The sequence below is a fragment of the Rutidosis leptorrhynchoides genome, chromosome 9 (assembly GCF_046630445.1).
Source record: "Rutidosis leptorrhynchoides isolate AG116_Rl617_1_P2 chromosome 9, CSIRO_AGI_Rlap_v1, whole genome shotgun sequence".
NCBI lineage: Eukaryota > Viridiplantae > Streptophyta > Magnoliopsida > Asterales > Asteraceae > Rutidosis > Rutidosis leptorrhynchoides.
Genome location: NC_092341.1, coordinates 104,849,149 through 104,861,957, shown reverse-complemented (window position 1 = coordinate 104,861,957; position 12,809 = coordinate 104,849,149). Strand labels below are relative to the sequence as shown.

Genomic DNA, 12,809 nt, shown 5'->3' with positions numbered 1-12,809 from the left:
AACTGATAATTTTTAAAAAGGCATTATGTGTTGAAATCATACAACACCTTTAATTTTTAAAAAGACAAAGCCAATTGCTAAAATCATATAGCACATTTGATATAAAAAACAGTTAACCACATTAAAACAACATGTGATGTTTGAGTCCAATTTATCAAATGTACCTGACATATTTGCCAAACAACAGAAATAATAAAAACAATCACTGCATCACCCTTTTATTATAACAACTTAGTAAAAACCGAAACACCATACCTCCATAAAAATCAAAATAGAAATCTCATATTACATATAATATATTTATACCTTCCAATTTCAGAAGCAAAAACATCAAATTGACCAACGGTGGTGACTGCCGTCTTTTTGTCTGTAAATTAGATAATTCAAATCAATAATCTACACATAAACCCAATATCATGTACACCTACAATTATCCCCAAATACAAATAAAAACTATAAAAGAAATCAAAAATTTGACTCAAAACTAAAAGAAACCAAAATATACACACTGCTACTATTTGCTAATTTCTATCAACAAACCTAATACATAATTCATGTAACTGTAAAGCGAAAGAAAACATAGCATAACCCAAGTCGAGAATCAAAACAAAAACCCTAAAATAGACCTACAAATCGAGAATCAAAACAAAAACCCTAAAATAGAACTACAAATCCAACCAAAAAATAGGGAGGAAAAAAAAAAGAAGAAACATACCTGGACGGCGATCGTGGTGGCTGTGGTGGCGATGGTGGCTGTGGTGGGAGCGGAGGTGGTGACTGTGGTGGCGATGATGGCTGTAGTGTGTGGGGTGGAGATGGTGGCGACGGGGCCTGCTGGTCAGCGAACAATCTGGAAGAAAGGGTAGTGATCGAGCCTAGATGCGTCTTCCTTACGGAATTGGATCCAGTGCAATGAGGAGTATTGTGGTGTTGTTGTTTGTTTTGTGACGGATGATAGTCTTTCACTCTAGCAATCAAGTGATCAACCACCCCGACCCGGTATTAATTATTGATTTGCATAATTCACCCTAGCACAATGTAAAGATTCCTTGGACAAGGTCATAAGTAAAAATAACAAAGGCTAGAGCAAATGGCAGAGAATCAACAACCTATAAATGAGAGGCCAAGCTCCCTATTTATAGTATGCAGAATATTCGCGGTGTGCGGAACGCGGATCGCGCGGATTCTTGCACACTTATGCGGATTGCGGAATCGCGGATCGCGGGATCGCGGATTATTGTGCATTATCGCGGATCACTGCGGATCAGCGCGGATTATCGCGGATCATTGCGGATCAGCGCGGATTATCGCGGATCATTGCGGATCAGCGCGGATTAACGCGGATCATTGCGGATCAGCGCGGATTAACGCGGATCATTGCGGATCAGCGCGGATTATCGCGGATCATTGCGGATCAGCGGGGGCTAATGCGGATCATTGCGGATCTCAGCACACTTGTGCATTACGTAAGGTAGTGTTATGCGCACTATCAAGTCCCCCAAGTTCGGTATTATATGTTGAAGATATATAATGACGAACTTGTAAGTATGCAATCATAGAGAATATAGCAATATATACACTATCAAGTCCCCCCAGTTCGATATTATAAACTGAAAGTATATGATGTCGAACTCTAAGTGTACAATATGCTTTGCTCGTGAAGTTATGCGCAACGCATGGCGCTTGTTTATCAAAGAAAAAATCATGTTGCAACGTTTATTTATATAGCGCTTTGTTATATATTCATAATTTCTAGACTTGTCCTTTGCAATTTCCATGTTTATTATTGTGCACATAATAAACACGTACTTATGCGAAACAATCTTTTATATATTATGAATCTTCTAAGTCCGACAAATCGATCCTTAGGCAATCAATTAGCATTGCGAAGCATCTAAGTATTGGCAAAATCAAATACTTAGGATTTTAAGTTCCTTTCGCAATATTTCGCAAACACATGCAATTTCATGTGATTCATCCAAGCGGGCTTTCTTCATCGCTTAGGCATTCATTGTATTTTCACACGCCAAGCGGTTTTCAATTGAAAAATCAAAGTACGCGTCCGCACTTGATAAAATTTGACCACGATTTGACGCTTTTTTGCATAATATAATATTCTTGAGAAATTTGCCCGAAGCATACATGAAGCAAGTCAATTGAAGCTTGTGTTAATATAACATATAACACATGACGTATTTTAAGCCTATCTCGCCAACGTGCATTTGTATTATAAGAACATATGGTTTTAGCCCTCATGACCTCATGCATCGTGTGCAAAATCAATCAATAATTGCGGCCATGCTTTTAAGCAATGTAACCACATGCTTTTAGCACAAATAATAAGATTTCCATGGCCAAATGCTCATGAACTTAGATAATGTTGCATTGTGCTATAAGCACAAATAAGAATATTGCCAAAGATAGTGCTATGCACTATTCATTTATTTTTGCTTTAATTTTAGCGGTTTCGAACACCGCGAATTTTTGCTAACCTTAGCGGTTGCGAACACCGCGAATTTTTGCTATCTTTAGCGGTTTCGAACACCGCGAAATTTTGCTAACTTTAGCGGTTTCGAACACCGCGAATTTAAGCTTCACAAATTTTAAACCTTGTGTCGTTAAGCTTGCAACATGCTTGCGGGTTTAAATCTTGTAGATTAAATTTGCGCAATAGATCTTCAAACGATCCGCCAAAAATAGAGACGCATTTAATTTTCTGACTTTCATTATAGCACAACTTTGAATTACTATTAGCATGTGGCCCATTATTTTGCTTCAATATGGCACGTGCATACCAGTTTGTAATAGATTTCCACGTATCCTCCTTTCTGTTACACATGTACTGATTCCCTATCATATTTCCTTTTGATAGAAACAACAATATGTTTATTCTCCTCACAAGTGGATAGTTGTTTACATTATCAAAGCGAGAATACCACCAACTAATGGGACATCGTTGAATTGGCTTTCGAAGAAATATTTTAACTCTAATCTGGCAATCGGCATGGCTTGATTACAAAAATCCATTTATCTTCAAAGTGTGCGTAGAAGCTATTTTCAAGCTTCATATTGGCAGTATTCGTTCCAATTCTTGGATCATAATCGCACCAGTTAATAGATGCGCATGGACTTTCAACCGCAACTTTTATGTGCAAGGAATTTGCAGCTTAATTTGAAAACCATGCACGGGCCATAATCAGGCACCGCGAAGTCTGAGTACGCAATAGTTGAAAGCAAATTCAGGCCACTTTTATGGCAACACTTTCATAACAATGCACGTATTTGCGGTTAAAGAAATTTTGTTGAACTGCTCGTTATTCTAACAAAGTTGCTTCCTTAACTAAGACATCTTCTCAAGCACTTGGAGTGTGTATAATATGTGCATCGCACACTTGTATGCGCTAAATAAATCTTATGCGCATTATTATTTTAAAGGTGCGCATTGGCTGTTTTTACACCGCAATCGGGTTGTTTTTCAAAATCATGCTCAGGTCACAATTGAACACCGCATAATCTAACTGCGCAATGTTTCCAATGCCAAAGTTGCGTTGTTGTCAAGACCGTGTTCGGGCCATAATGAGGCAGGTTTCGAGACCGTGTTCGGGCCATATTCGGGCACCGTGACATCTGTGCGCTCATTGTTTTTATCGCCAAAATTAGGCAGGTTTATTCTTCGCGTGCTCATGCCGCAAAAAGTCTCAGAATGTCAGTAAACCATGCGCAATAATATTGCATATTATTTCTTCAAATTGCTCATGCAAGCTGCAATTGGGCAATGCTAAGTGTGCATGCAAATTTATGAAGCTTTATAATCTGTAGTTAATTCTATTTTTGCGCAAGAACTTTTGAGCACAAATCTCAATTTAATGTGCACGAAACTTGTTATAAAATCGAGCAATTCAACTGCGCTTAAAATATACGCTTGTTATAAATTATGTTGTTGCTAAACAAGTTGAATGCACTTGTGCGAAAGTTGCGGCAAATCCGCTATGGATCACCATGTCCATTTAGTTGCGAAAGTTGTGCAAGCACTTCTCAAAAGCTGCATATATGTGACTATAGACACTTGTATAGTTGTACCATATGCATCACCATATGTACATAACAATTTGACGTTCAATTGAACCATTATTCTTAATTAAATCAATTCTCATACTAGTGACACGTAGCATGAGAAATCAAAAGTTGTCAAGTATCATATAATATACTCACGTTGCATAAAATTCAATTAATTATGCGGATGAGAAATTCACGTAACTTATTTTAATATTCTTCAGTTCCGCACATAAATCAAATTATCACATATCATATTTCCATTAAATTTCATGATAATGATGATACGGACGAAGACTTACAGATACGAACCTGATTTGACTAATTTGTTCAATTTCCGATGAGAGCATGAATTATGCTGCTGAAATTTGCTCGTAACGTTAAAACTAATTGAAAATTCTCTAATCAGCGAGATTAAAAATTCTCAAATCAGCGAGATTACGTAGCATGTTGTTGTGTCCCACGGATGGCGCCAATTGATCGAGCCTAGATCCGTCTTCCTTACGGAATTGGATCTAGGATCGAGTGCAATGAGGAGGATTGTGGTGTTGTTGTTTGTTTTGGGCCCCGATGACCGTCTTTCACTCTAGCAATCAAGTGATCAACCACCCCGACCCGGTATTGATTATTGATTTGCATAATTCACCCTAGCACAATGTAAAGATTCCTTGGGCAAGGTCATAAGTAAAAATCACAAAGGCTGGAGCAAATGGCAGAGAATCAACAACATATAAATGAGAGGCCAAGCTCCCTATTTATAGTATGCAGAATATTAGCGGTGTGCGGAACGCGGATCGCGCGGATTCTTGCACACTTATGCGGATTGCGGAATCGCGGATCGCGGGATCGCGGATTATTGTGCATTATCGCGGATCACTGCGGATCAGCGCGGATTATCGCGGATCATTGCGGATCAGCGCGGATTATCGCGGATCATTGCGGATCAGCGCGGATTAACGCGGATCATTGCGGATCAGCGCGGATTAACGCGGATCATTGCGGATCAGCGCGGATTATCGCGGATCATTGCGGATCAGCGCGGGCTAATGCGGATCATTGCGGATCTCAGCACACTTGTGCATTACGTAAGGTAGTGCTATGCGCACTATCAGGTAGGGTGAGGGTAAGCAGAGGACAGAGGGAAAAGAATGGGATGCGTGGTTTTTTTTTGTTTTTTTCAGGTTGTATATTTTTTGGGCGATGTCGTTTTGGAAAATGGATGTGAGGGAGGGTGATCAAAACGACAGAATTTCGAGTGCCAATTAGTATGCAGGGAATAGTAGTATGTAGGAATAAATAATAATAATAATAATAATAATAATAATAATAATAATAATAATAATAATAATAAAATAATAATAATAATAATAATAATAATAATAATAATAATAATAATAATAATAATAATAATAATAATAATAATAATAATAATAATTCAGTTCCATATGGTGACAAGATAATGTATGTTAACGACATTTCATAGAATTCATTGAATTCGAATTCCTTTAAATTTCAATTACTTTAACATATTTCATTCATTTCAATAATATTGAGGCTTAGATCTGATCTACTGTATTTAATTTTATTTAGATTTTTTTTTTATTTATTTATTTTTTTTTTTAAATTCATGTAGGTAAACTCAAAACTTAACAAGATAACCCATACACTACTAGAAATTAACGCATGTTTGTAGATTTCAGGTTCCTTGGTCAACAACTCGACCAAATCCTACTATTTAATTTTTGAGTTGATCACGTATCCAATTCTATATGAATTATCAATTCACTCTTTTCATCAAGGCTGAAAAAGACGCGAGATGAGGTCGAGACGGTCAAGACATTAAAACGTGAAGACAAAGTTGAAAAGGGGGTCTAGACGGACGTTGACTTATATATATATACACACACACACACACACATATTTTAAAGCCAAAAAACCTTCGTTGACTGATTTTAGCCGAATTTTTTATTTTTGACCTGCGTCAACCCCACTTTTCTCGCATTTGACACGAGTTTTGACCGTTGACCAACTTATTAAAAGATGGGACAGGGTCGAGACGAGCTAGTTATTAAAACACCGCAACGGACATCGCAACAGACGTAATATACGTTTACAACACAGCTTTTCATACGACATTTTTTTATTATCACTCGTATTAAATTTTTTTAATTGAAAATAAATGAATGTTTGCCTATTTAGAAAGTAAAGTGATAGAATGAAGTTTGCGGCTAAAAATGTACTTGTCTAGTCAAACACGTACAACTACCATTACGTAACCTAGGGCTGGCCACCGTTTCTCCCATGTAGTACTATTTATACAAGCAATCTAATCTAATTCATTAAAATCCAACGGCCAAGATCTTCCCAATTCATCCGTAGAATTCGGGTCTCTCATCGACTTCATATATCCCCACACGCCATTCGAATATTCCCCACCGCTCAACCTCAATATTTCTCTGTTTCAACCTCTTCATATAAACAAGTTCTTACATTTCTTATTATAATTAATTAAAATTAAATTAATTAATGGAAATTAGCTTATTTTTCACTCAATCAACAACAACATCAATTTACTACTTAATCGCTTCTTCAATTCGATCTCTGTTTTACTTCAATTGCTCTTATCGTCATCAAAAACCTTACATTTCCTTATAACAACTACAGTTTAATTCAATTCAATTCAATTCGATTCGATTTGATTCACTACCAATGGGTAAACAACGTAAGTAATTTGATTCGTGTGTATGTTAATTTTATTATTGATTGTTATAATAGCTTGAATTGTTTCCAAGGGTTTGTTTTGGTGATTTTAGGGTTTTTAATTGAGATTATTTTATTTTTTAGGTAATTCACAGCGTAAGAATGCTGCAATGTTGGATAGTGATGATACGGATAGTGTGAGCTCATCGTCTACAATTCGGTCTGATTATGCTATGGGATCAGCTATGGAGGATTTGCAGCTTGATAAAGAAAGTGTTTTGGATCAAAGTTTAGACGCTTTGTTCGAGAAACGGTATTTTTAATGTTTTGAGTTATTTGCTTAATTGAAAATTTTAATTTAAGATTTGATATGATATCTAGGGGTTGTTTGCATTTATGCACTTATAACACTAGAATATGTTTAGCTTTAATATTAATATCTAAGATTTAGGGCAAATTTTAGAAAACTTAACGAAATTTCCAAAAAGGTTTGGGCATTTCATACATAAATTGGATTGTAAGTTCAATTATGCTTTATTAAGAGGTAACTTAAAATGAAAAACTCGATGTAGGTACAAAAATCCTAAACTTTTATGTAACATTTTTGTTAATAAACTTGAAATTGCGCTCCTTTTTTGTATACAAAATTGAATTTGCAGTAATTTTAATGCTCGGGTTGAACTTACGTTAGTTACGTTACATCTTTTGGAACTTTCATTACTACTTTTTTTTTTCCCTCCATAAAATCTACTTGTGTATATTGAAAGTTAAATGTAATTTTTAATGTGTTTGAAGGGGGTCCACGAGGGAGAAGGCTTTGGTGGATATTATAGAGGCTTTTAATAGCAGCTTACCGCACGAGTTTGTTGAAAAGAAGTAAGTATTATGTAATTTGTGGTCTGCAGTTTGCATAGTATTTTGATTTTGATGTGAAATTTATCTAAGCTTGGTGTTATTTGTTTTTCTCGATAGATTTGCAACGTTGCTGCATCAATGCTTGAATTCTGTTAAAAAAGGGTCCGCAAAAGAGATATCGTTAGCATCTCATACAATTGGTATATACTTCAAATTTTCAGTTTCTGTAATTGATTCTGTTAGTTAAATAAGAGGCCTAAACATTGTTGCACTTGTATAGGATTATTGTCCCTAACTGCTGGCGTGGGTGAAAAATCACAAGAAATATTGGAAGATTCGGTTACTCCTATTTCAGAGGCTCTCAGATCTCGTTCTGAAGCATCAAAAATAACATCGGTATATTTAATACACATTTTACATTTAGTGTAATTTATTACTTCTATTTTTCATTGTTACATTATCGCCTTTTTTTTTACCTTTTTATTTTTAGTTATTGGAGGGGCTTTCGGTGATTGCTTTTGTTGGTGGAAAGGAACCTGAAGAAACCGAGAAATGCATGCAAATAATGTGGCAAGTGGTTCACCCGAAACTTGGTCCCAATGTACGTTTCCCTTTATATAGCGAATCATTTTATATATCAGCAAAATCTGTTTATTATTCCCTTAATATATGATATATGATTTATTATAATTCTAATGCGATTTAATTTTCAGGTTGTTGCAACTAAGCCGATACCTGCAATAATAACAGCAGTGGTATCTGCTTGGTCGTTTCTTCTTACAACAATGGACGGGTGGACACTTGATTCTAAACTTTGGCAAGAGTAAGTGAATTTTGTATTTTAGTAGTTACCGTTCATGCTTAATGTTATAGTTTGTACTTGCTAAATTGTTATAAACTACGCAGGTCGGTCTCTTATTTTTCGACTCTTCTAGAAAAGGACGATAGGTCTGTGCGGATTGCAGCTGGTGAAGCGCTCGCTTTGATATACGAGATGGGAAATTTGGAGAAGTTTTGCAGCGGTGGTCCTAAAAGTACTAGTGATACGTCTGTCGATAACGGGATTAGTTCTCGGGACGTTTTCCATATACAGGGCTTGAGATCTAAAGTCTTGAATCAAGTTCGAGATCTTTCTGCTGAAGCTGGCGGAAAAGGTTCTGCTAAGAAGGATCTCAACAACCAGCGCAACACGTTTCGAGATATTTTGGAATTTCTTGAGGTACGTATATCCATTCTATAAAATGATCCATTTCAGGGGGTGGTCAAATGGGCTAAGTTAAGTAATGGGTCGAAATGAGTAGGTTTTTTTTTTGTATGGGTGGCTGGGATGATCTGTGGCTAACATGGAACACTTCATGTCAATCATTAATAATCTTTGTTACGTGGTCTGTGTTCAAATTTGAACATTATAAATGTTTAAGAGTTTCTTTATGTTCAAAATACGAGTTGCACGACTTTTGAACCCATTAGCCCATGTAGGACAACATTGTAAACTCTTTATTTTATTAAAACTATAGGATGGTTATGCGCCGGAAACATCTGTGAAGATTGGTGGTGAGTCGCTTACAACTACAACGTGGTCCCAATTAATCCAGGTTTGGTTTATCGCTCTTACACTTTTTTATTATTTATTTCATATATCAGACTATTACTTTCTGTTGCTATTTATTTCTACTGTTATTTAATTTTTGATGTTTTAACAGTTAAATTATATCAAGAGATTTCTCGGTGGAGGATTCGTCAAACATATGCAGGTTTGTTTGTTATTATCTAACAAGTTTGCTCAGAAAATGAAGTTTTTGTTTTCATCTCTTAACTGCCAACATCCACAATTTTAAGATTTATCGTCTAATTGTTTGATGCATTTCTATCTTACTGATGTTTAGAATTACTGATCGAGTTTTTAAACAGGAAAATGATTTTCTTCATGAGGTATTTAACTTCACGCCCAAGAAAAACCTTCTAGCAAGTGCAGATCGTGTTTCAGGAACGGACAAGGTTTGTTCAATTGCAACCATGCTATCTTTTGGTTATAAACTTCTAAAGAAACATAAAGATGACTATGTTGGAATTATAAGTAAAAAGTCATTCACGTGATTAATACTCCTTACGTCCCACCACAAGGGGCCCACCACAAGTGTCCTCCGTTGACTTTTCAAAGTCTTTAATTGTCAACTTTGAATGTAAATATGTTATTTGTGTTGTATATAATATTTGATGTAATTATATGAATGAAAACACATTTAAAGCTCAATTCAGTCATATAATTTTCATCAAATATTAAATTAAAATATTTACAGTCAATGTTGACAATTGATAATTAAAGACTTTAAAAAGTCAATAGGGGATACTTGTTGTGGGACGAAGGGAGGGGTATATATCAAAACCCAACATCAACATGTTAAATGCTTAATGCTTAGTTGAATGTCAAAAAGTCATATTATCTTCCTACATACAAAATGTGGATGCCAAAAGCCCAAAACTTTGTATATGAATATGCTATGAGTAGCATGCATAATTTTAGACAAGGTAACGAGTTGGCCTTTTGAGCCGCAGGTTTTATTAGCTGTTATTTGTATACCTTTGTTGGGGGTTTTTTCCATTTGTATCTTAGACGTTTAATTTTTTTCATACTAAGAAGGCTATTTCACCATTTTTGATGAAAAATTAAGACCTGGGGACCGATAGGTATCCGTGGGTGGAGGAATGACTTCCCTTTTACTTTAGGGTAGAGGAAAGGACCGTCTACATCTAACCTCCCCATACTCCACTTTAGTGGAATTAGGTATTGTTGTTGTTGTTGTTGTTGTGATGAAAAATTAAGATTATTGTGTAAATGGTTGGAATTTTACTAGTTACAAACTCCCCTTAGGTGCTCGAATAGCATAATTTTAATAATAATATATTGAAACTAATGTGTGTTCACTTAGGAGTTAACATATATGTATCTAGCTAACTCCTAAATATGCAACACTTAAGTGAAGATAATGTTTCATATGTCCAACTCTCCCATTAAGCAGTTTATTACTCCTTTTTTTTTCCACGTCGACACAATTTTTTTTTGCTATATGGGTATCAACTATTAAGCTCCTTAACTACATTGATGCTTTATAATCAATTTTTTTTAATGTCTTATTACAGAGGATGTATAGATCTCCAAACTCGATCCTTAACAAAGCAAGGACTCAATTTCTGAACAAGCAGCGAATGATGTCCCGGGTAAGCCAAATCCTTAATTCTCCATATAATTGTCCATTTTCAGTTTCAGTCAACCAGAAAACGGTTAAGTGGCTAAATATAAAGTTTTATTGGTTAACATTTATATAAGAGAAATTGTGCGGTTGGTCCCTGTGGTTTACATCATATGAAGTCGTTGGTCCCTGTAAGTTTTTTTTTCGAGATGGTTGGTCCCTGTGGTTTACAATATGGGTGTGGGTGGTCCCTGTCAGGTGCAACCGTTAAAAATGTCCGTTAAATTATTTCATGTGCAATGCATGTGAGGGGTATTTCTGTCTTTTCGTCCATATTCTTTACCACTTCATCTCTTTCAATCTCCCTTAATAAAAACTCTCGACTTTATTATCACCATCGTTCACCTTTTTCATTTCTTTCACTTTTAATCCGTAATCGTACTTTGCCAAATCCTCGTCCCTAACAGCTGATGGATGTATCATGTATCAATTTTGGTCATTGCAATGTGATTTCAATTTGTGAGCAAATACTATAAACAATATTACTTTGAGTGAAATGAACTAAGTTCTTAGTTGAAGTAGATTGAGGCTCATTTCTTAAGAAAACGTCAACAATTGAAGCATTGAGGCAACAATTTTTACCTATGACATAACAATGATCATATCTGATAAAATACACCCAAATAGTTTTTTTTTTTATTTTTTTTTTTTTTTTTTTTTTTTTTTTGCATTTCTCACTTTATTAAATTGTCTCTCTCTCAAAAGAAGGTTACCTCCCAACTTTAACTGTACCCATCTGAAATATCTCAATTTCAGAAAAAATTCAAATCTCAAAACCCTCTCACGTCGGAGCTCGTTTTTTCCTGCCACCGGCAGTCCGATTGTCCTCTATTCTTCTTTACCTTCGAGCTTCCTTTTGCTTCCCCACTCACTTCTTATTCCGTCTTTACGCCTGTTTTCCGGCCGTTTGCTCTTCCGTCGCCGACAGCAGGCGACGAGCATGGTGGTCTCTCCACCGTGCTCTGCTCCTGGCCTTCGGTGTTGCGAGCGTGTTGGTGCTGCAGTCTCAAGGGTTTATTCATTTCCGGTAGTATGGTTGGCCGTTTTCCCATTAGAAAGTTGGAAACAAAAGGGTTGACTAAAATGAGGGTTTGTTGACTGATTTTGGGGTTTATTGGATTGGATTTTTTTCCTTCTGCAATTGAAATAAAGAAGTCTGAAAAAGGTGAAATTGCCCTCACGTGACAAGACTGAACAGATTAATTTGACGTCCGTTTGATGGAGAGACCACCCCCACCCATTTTGTAAACCACAGGGACCAACCACCTTGAAAAAAACTTATAGGGACCAACGATTATATGATGTAAACCACAGGGACCAACTGCACAATTTTCTCTTTATATAATTGCACTTTTCTGCAACTGTTCGTATTTTTTCGAATGGACAATCAAATTGGAACGATGAAAGTATTTATGAGAACTTGTAATACTTATGATTTTGATGTCATGGTTCCAGGATAAAAACGCTGGGCACTTTGCAACAGGGGCCGACGAGGAGTAAAGGTTGCAGCATCAAATCAAAATATGCTACAAATTTGGCCCATATTGTTATCATTATTATCCATTTAAAGGTTGCAATTCTTTGGATTAAATAGTATTGATAGTTTAGGGATTCATACGTACAACGACAATGAAAACTATAAATTACTGTATCTGATTGTTGTACTGTTACAATGGTTGTTGATCTATCATAACTATTTAATGTAATGTATGTGTTTAAATTGAATAACACATTCTTATACTTCTCTTAGTGTTGGTCTTGTTTCTTTTGTGTCCTTGTTTTGACTATTTGTAACATGAATTTCATGAAATCATGTTTATCTTTTAATATTTAGTAGCATTCCTTGAACTCGTCACTAACAATCACGTCATATATATTGGACCGGGTATAAAAAGATTTATTAATATTAGTTTATAAGTTTATGATACAGTAGCGACGACTACTGTACAG

At 35.8% G+C, this 12,809-nt stretch overlaps 1 protein-coding gene across 1 annotated transcript; it reads left to right on the top strand.

The window, feature by feature from the left end:
- Nucleotides 1–6,512: 6,512 nt before the first annotated feature.
- LOC139866056 (uncharacterized) lies at nucleotides 6,513–12,590 on the top strand. The gene is made up of 13 exons (XM_071854182.1): nucleotides 6,513–6,775; nucleotides 6,898–7,066; nucleotides 7,549–7,629; nucleotides 7,726–7,808; nucleotides 7,889–8,004; nucleotides 8,099–8,209; nucleotides 8,322–8,431; nucleotides 8,515–8,827; nucleotides 9,126–9,203; nucleotides 9,312–9,362; nucleotides 9,520–9,606; nucleotides 10,750–10,827; nucleotides 12,315–12,590. The coding sequence occupies exons 1-13, from the start codon at nucleotides 6,763–6,765 to the stop codon at nucleotides 12,357–12,359; spliced, it is 1,335 nt and encodes a 444-aa protein (XP_071710283.1). The 5' UTR covers nucleotides 6,513–6,762; the 3' UTR covers nucleotides 12,360–12,590.
- The last annotated feature ends 219 nt before the right edge of the window (nucleotides 12,591–12,809 follow it).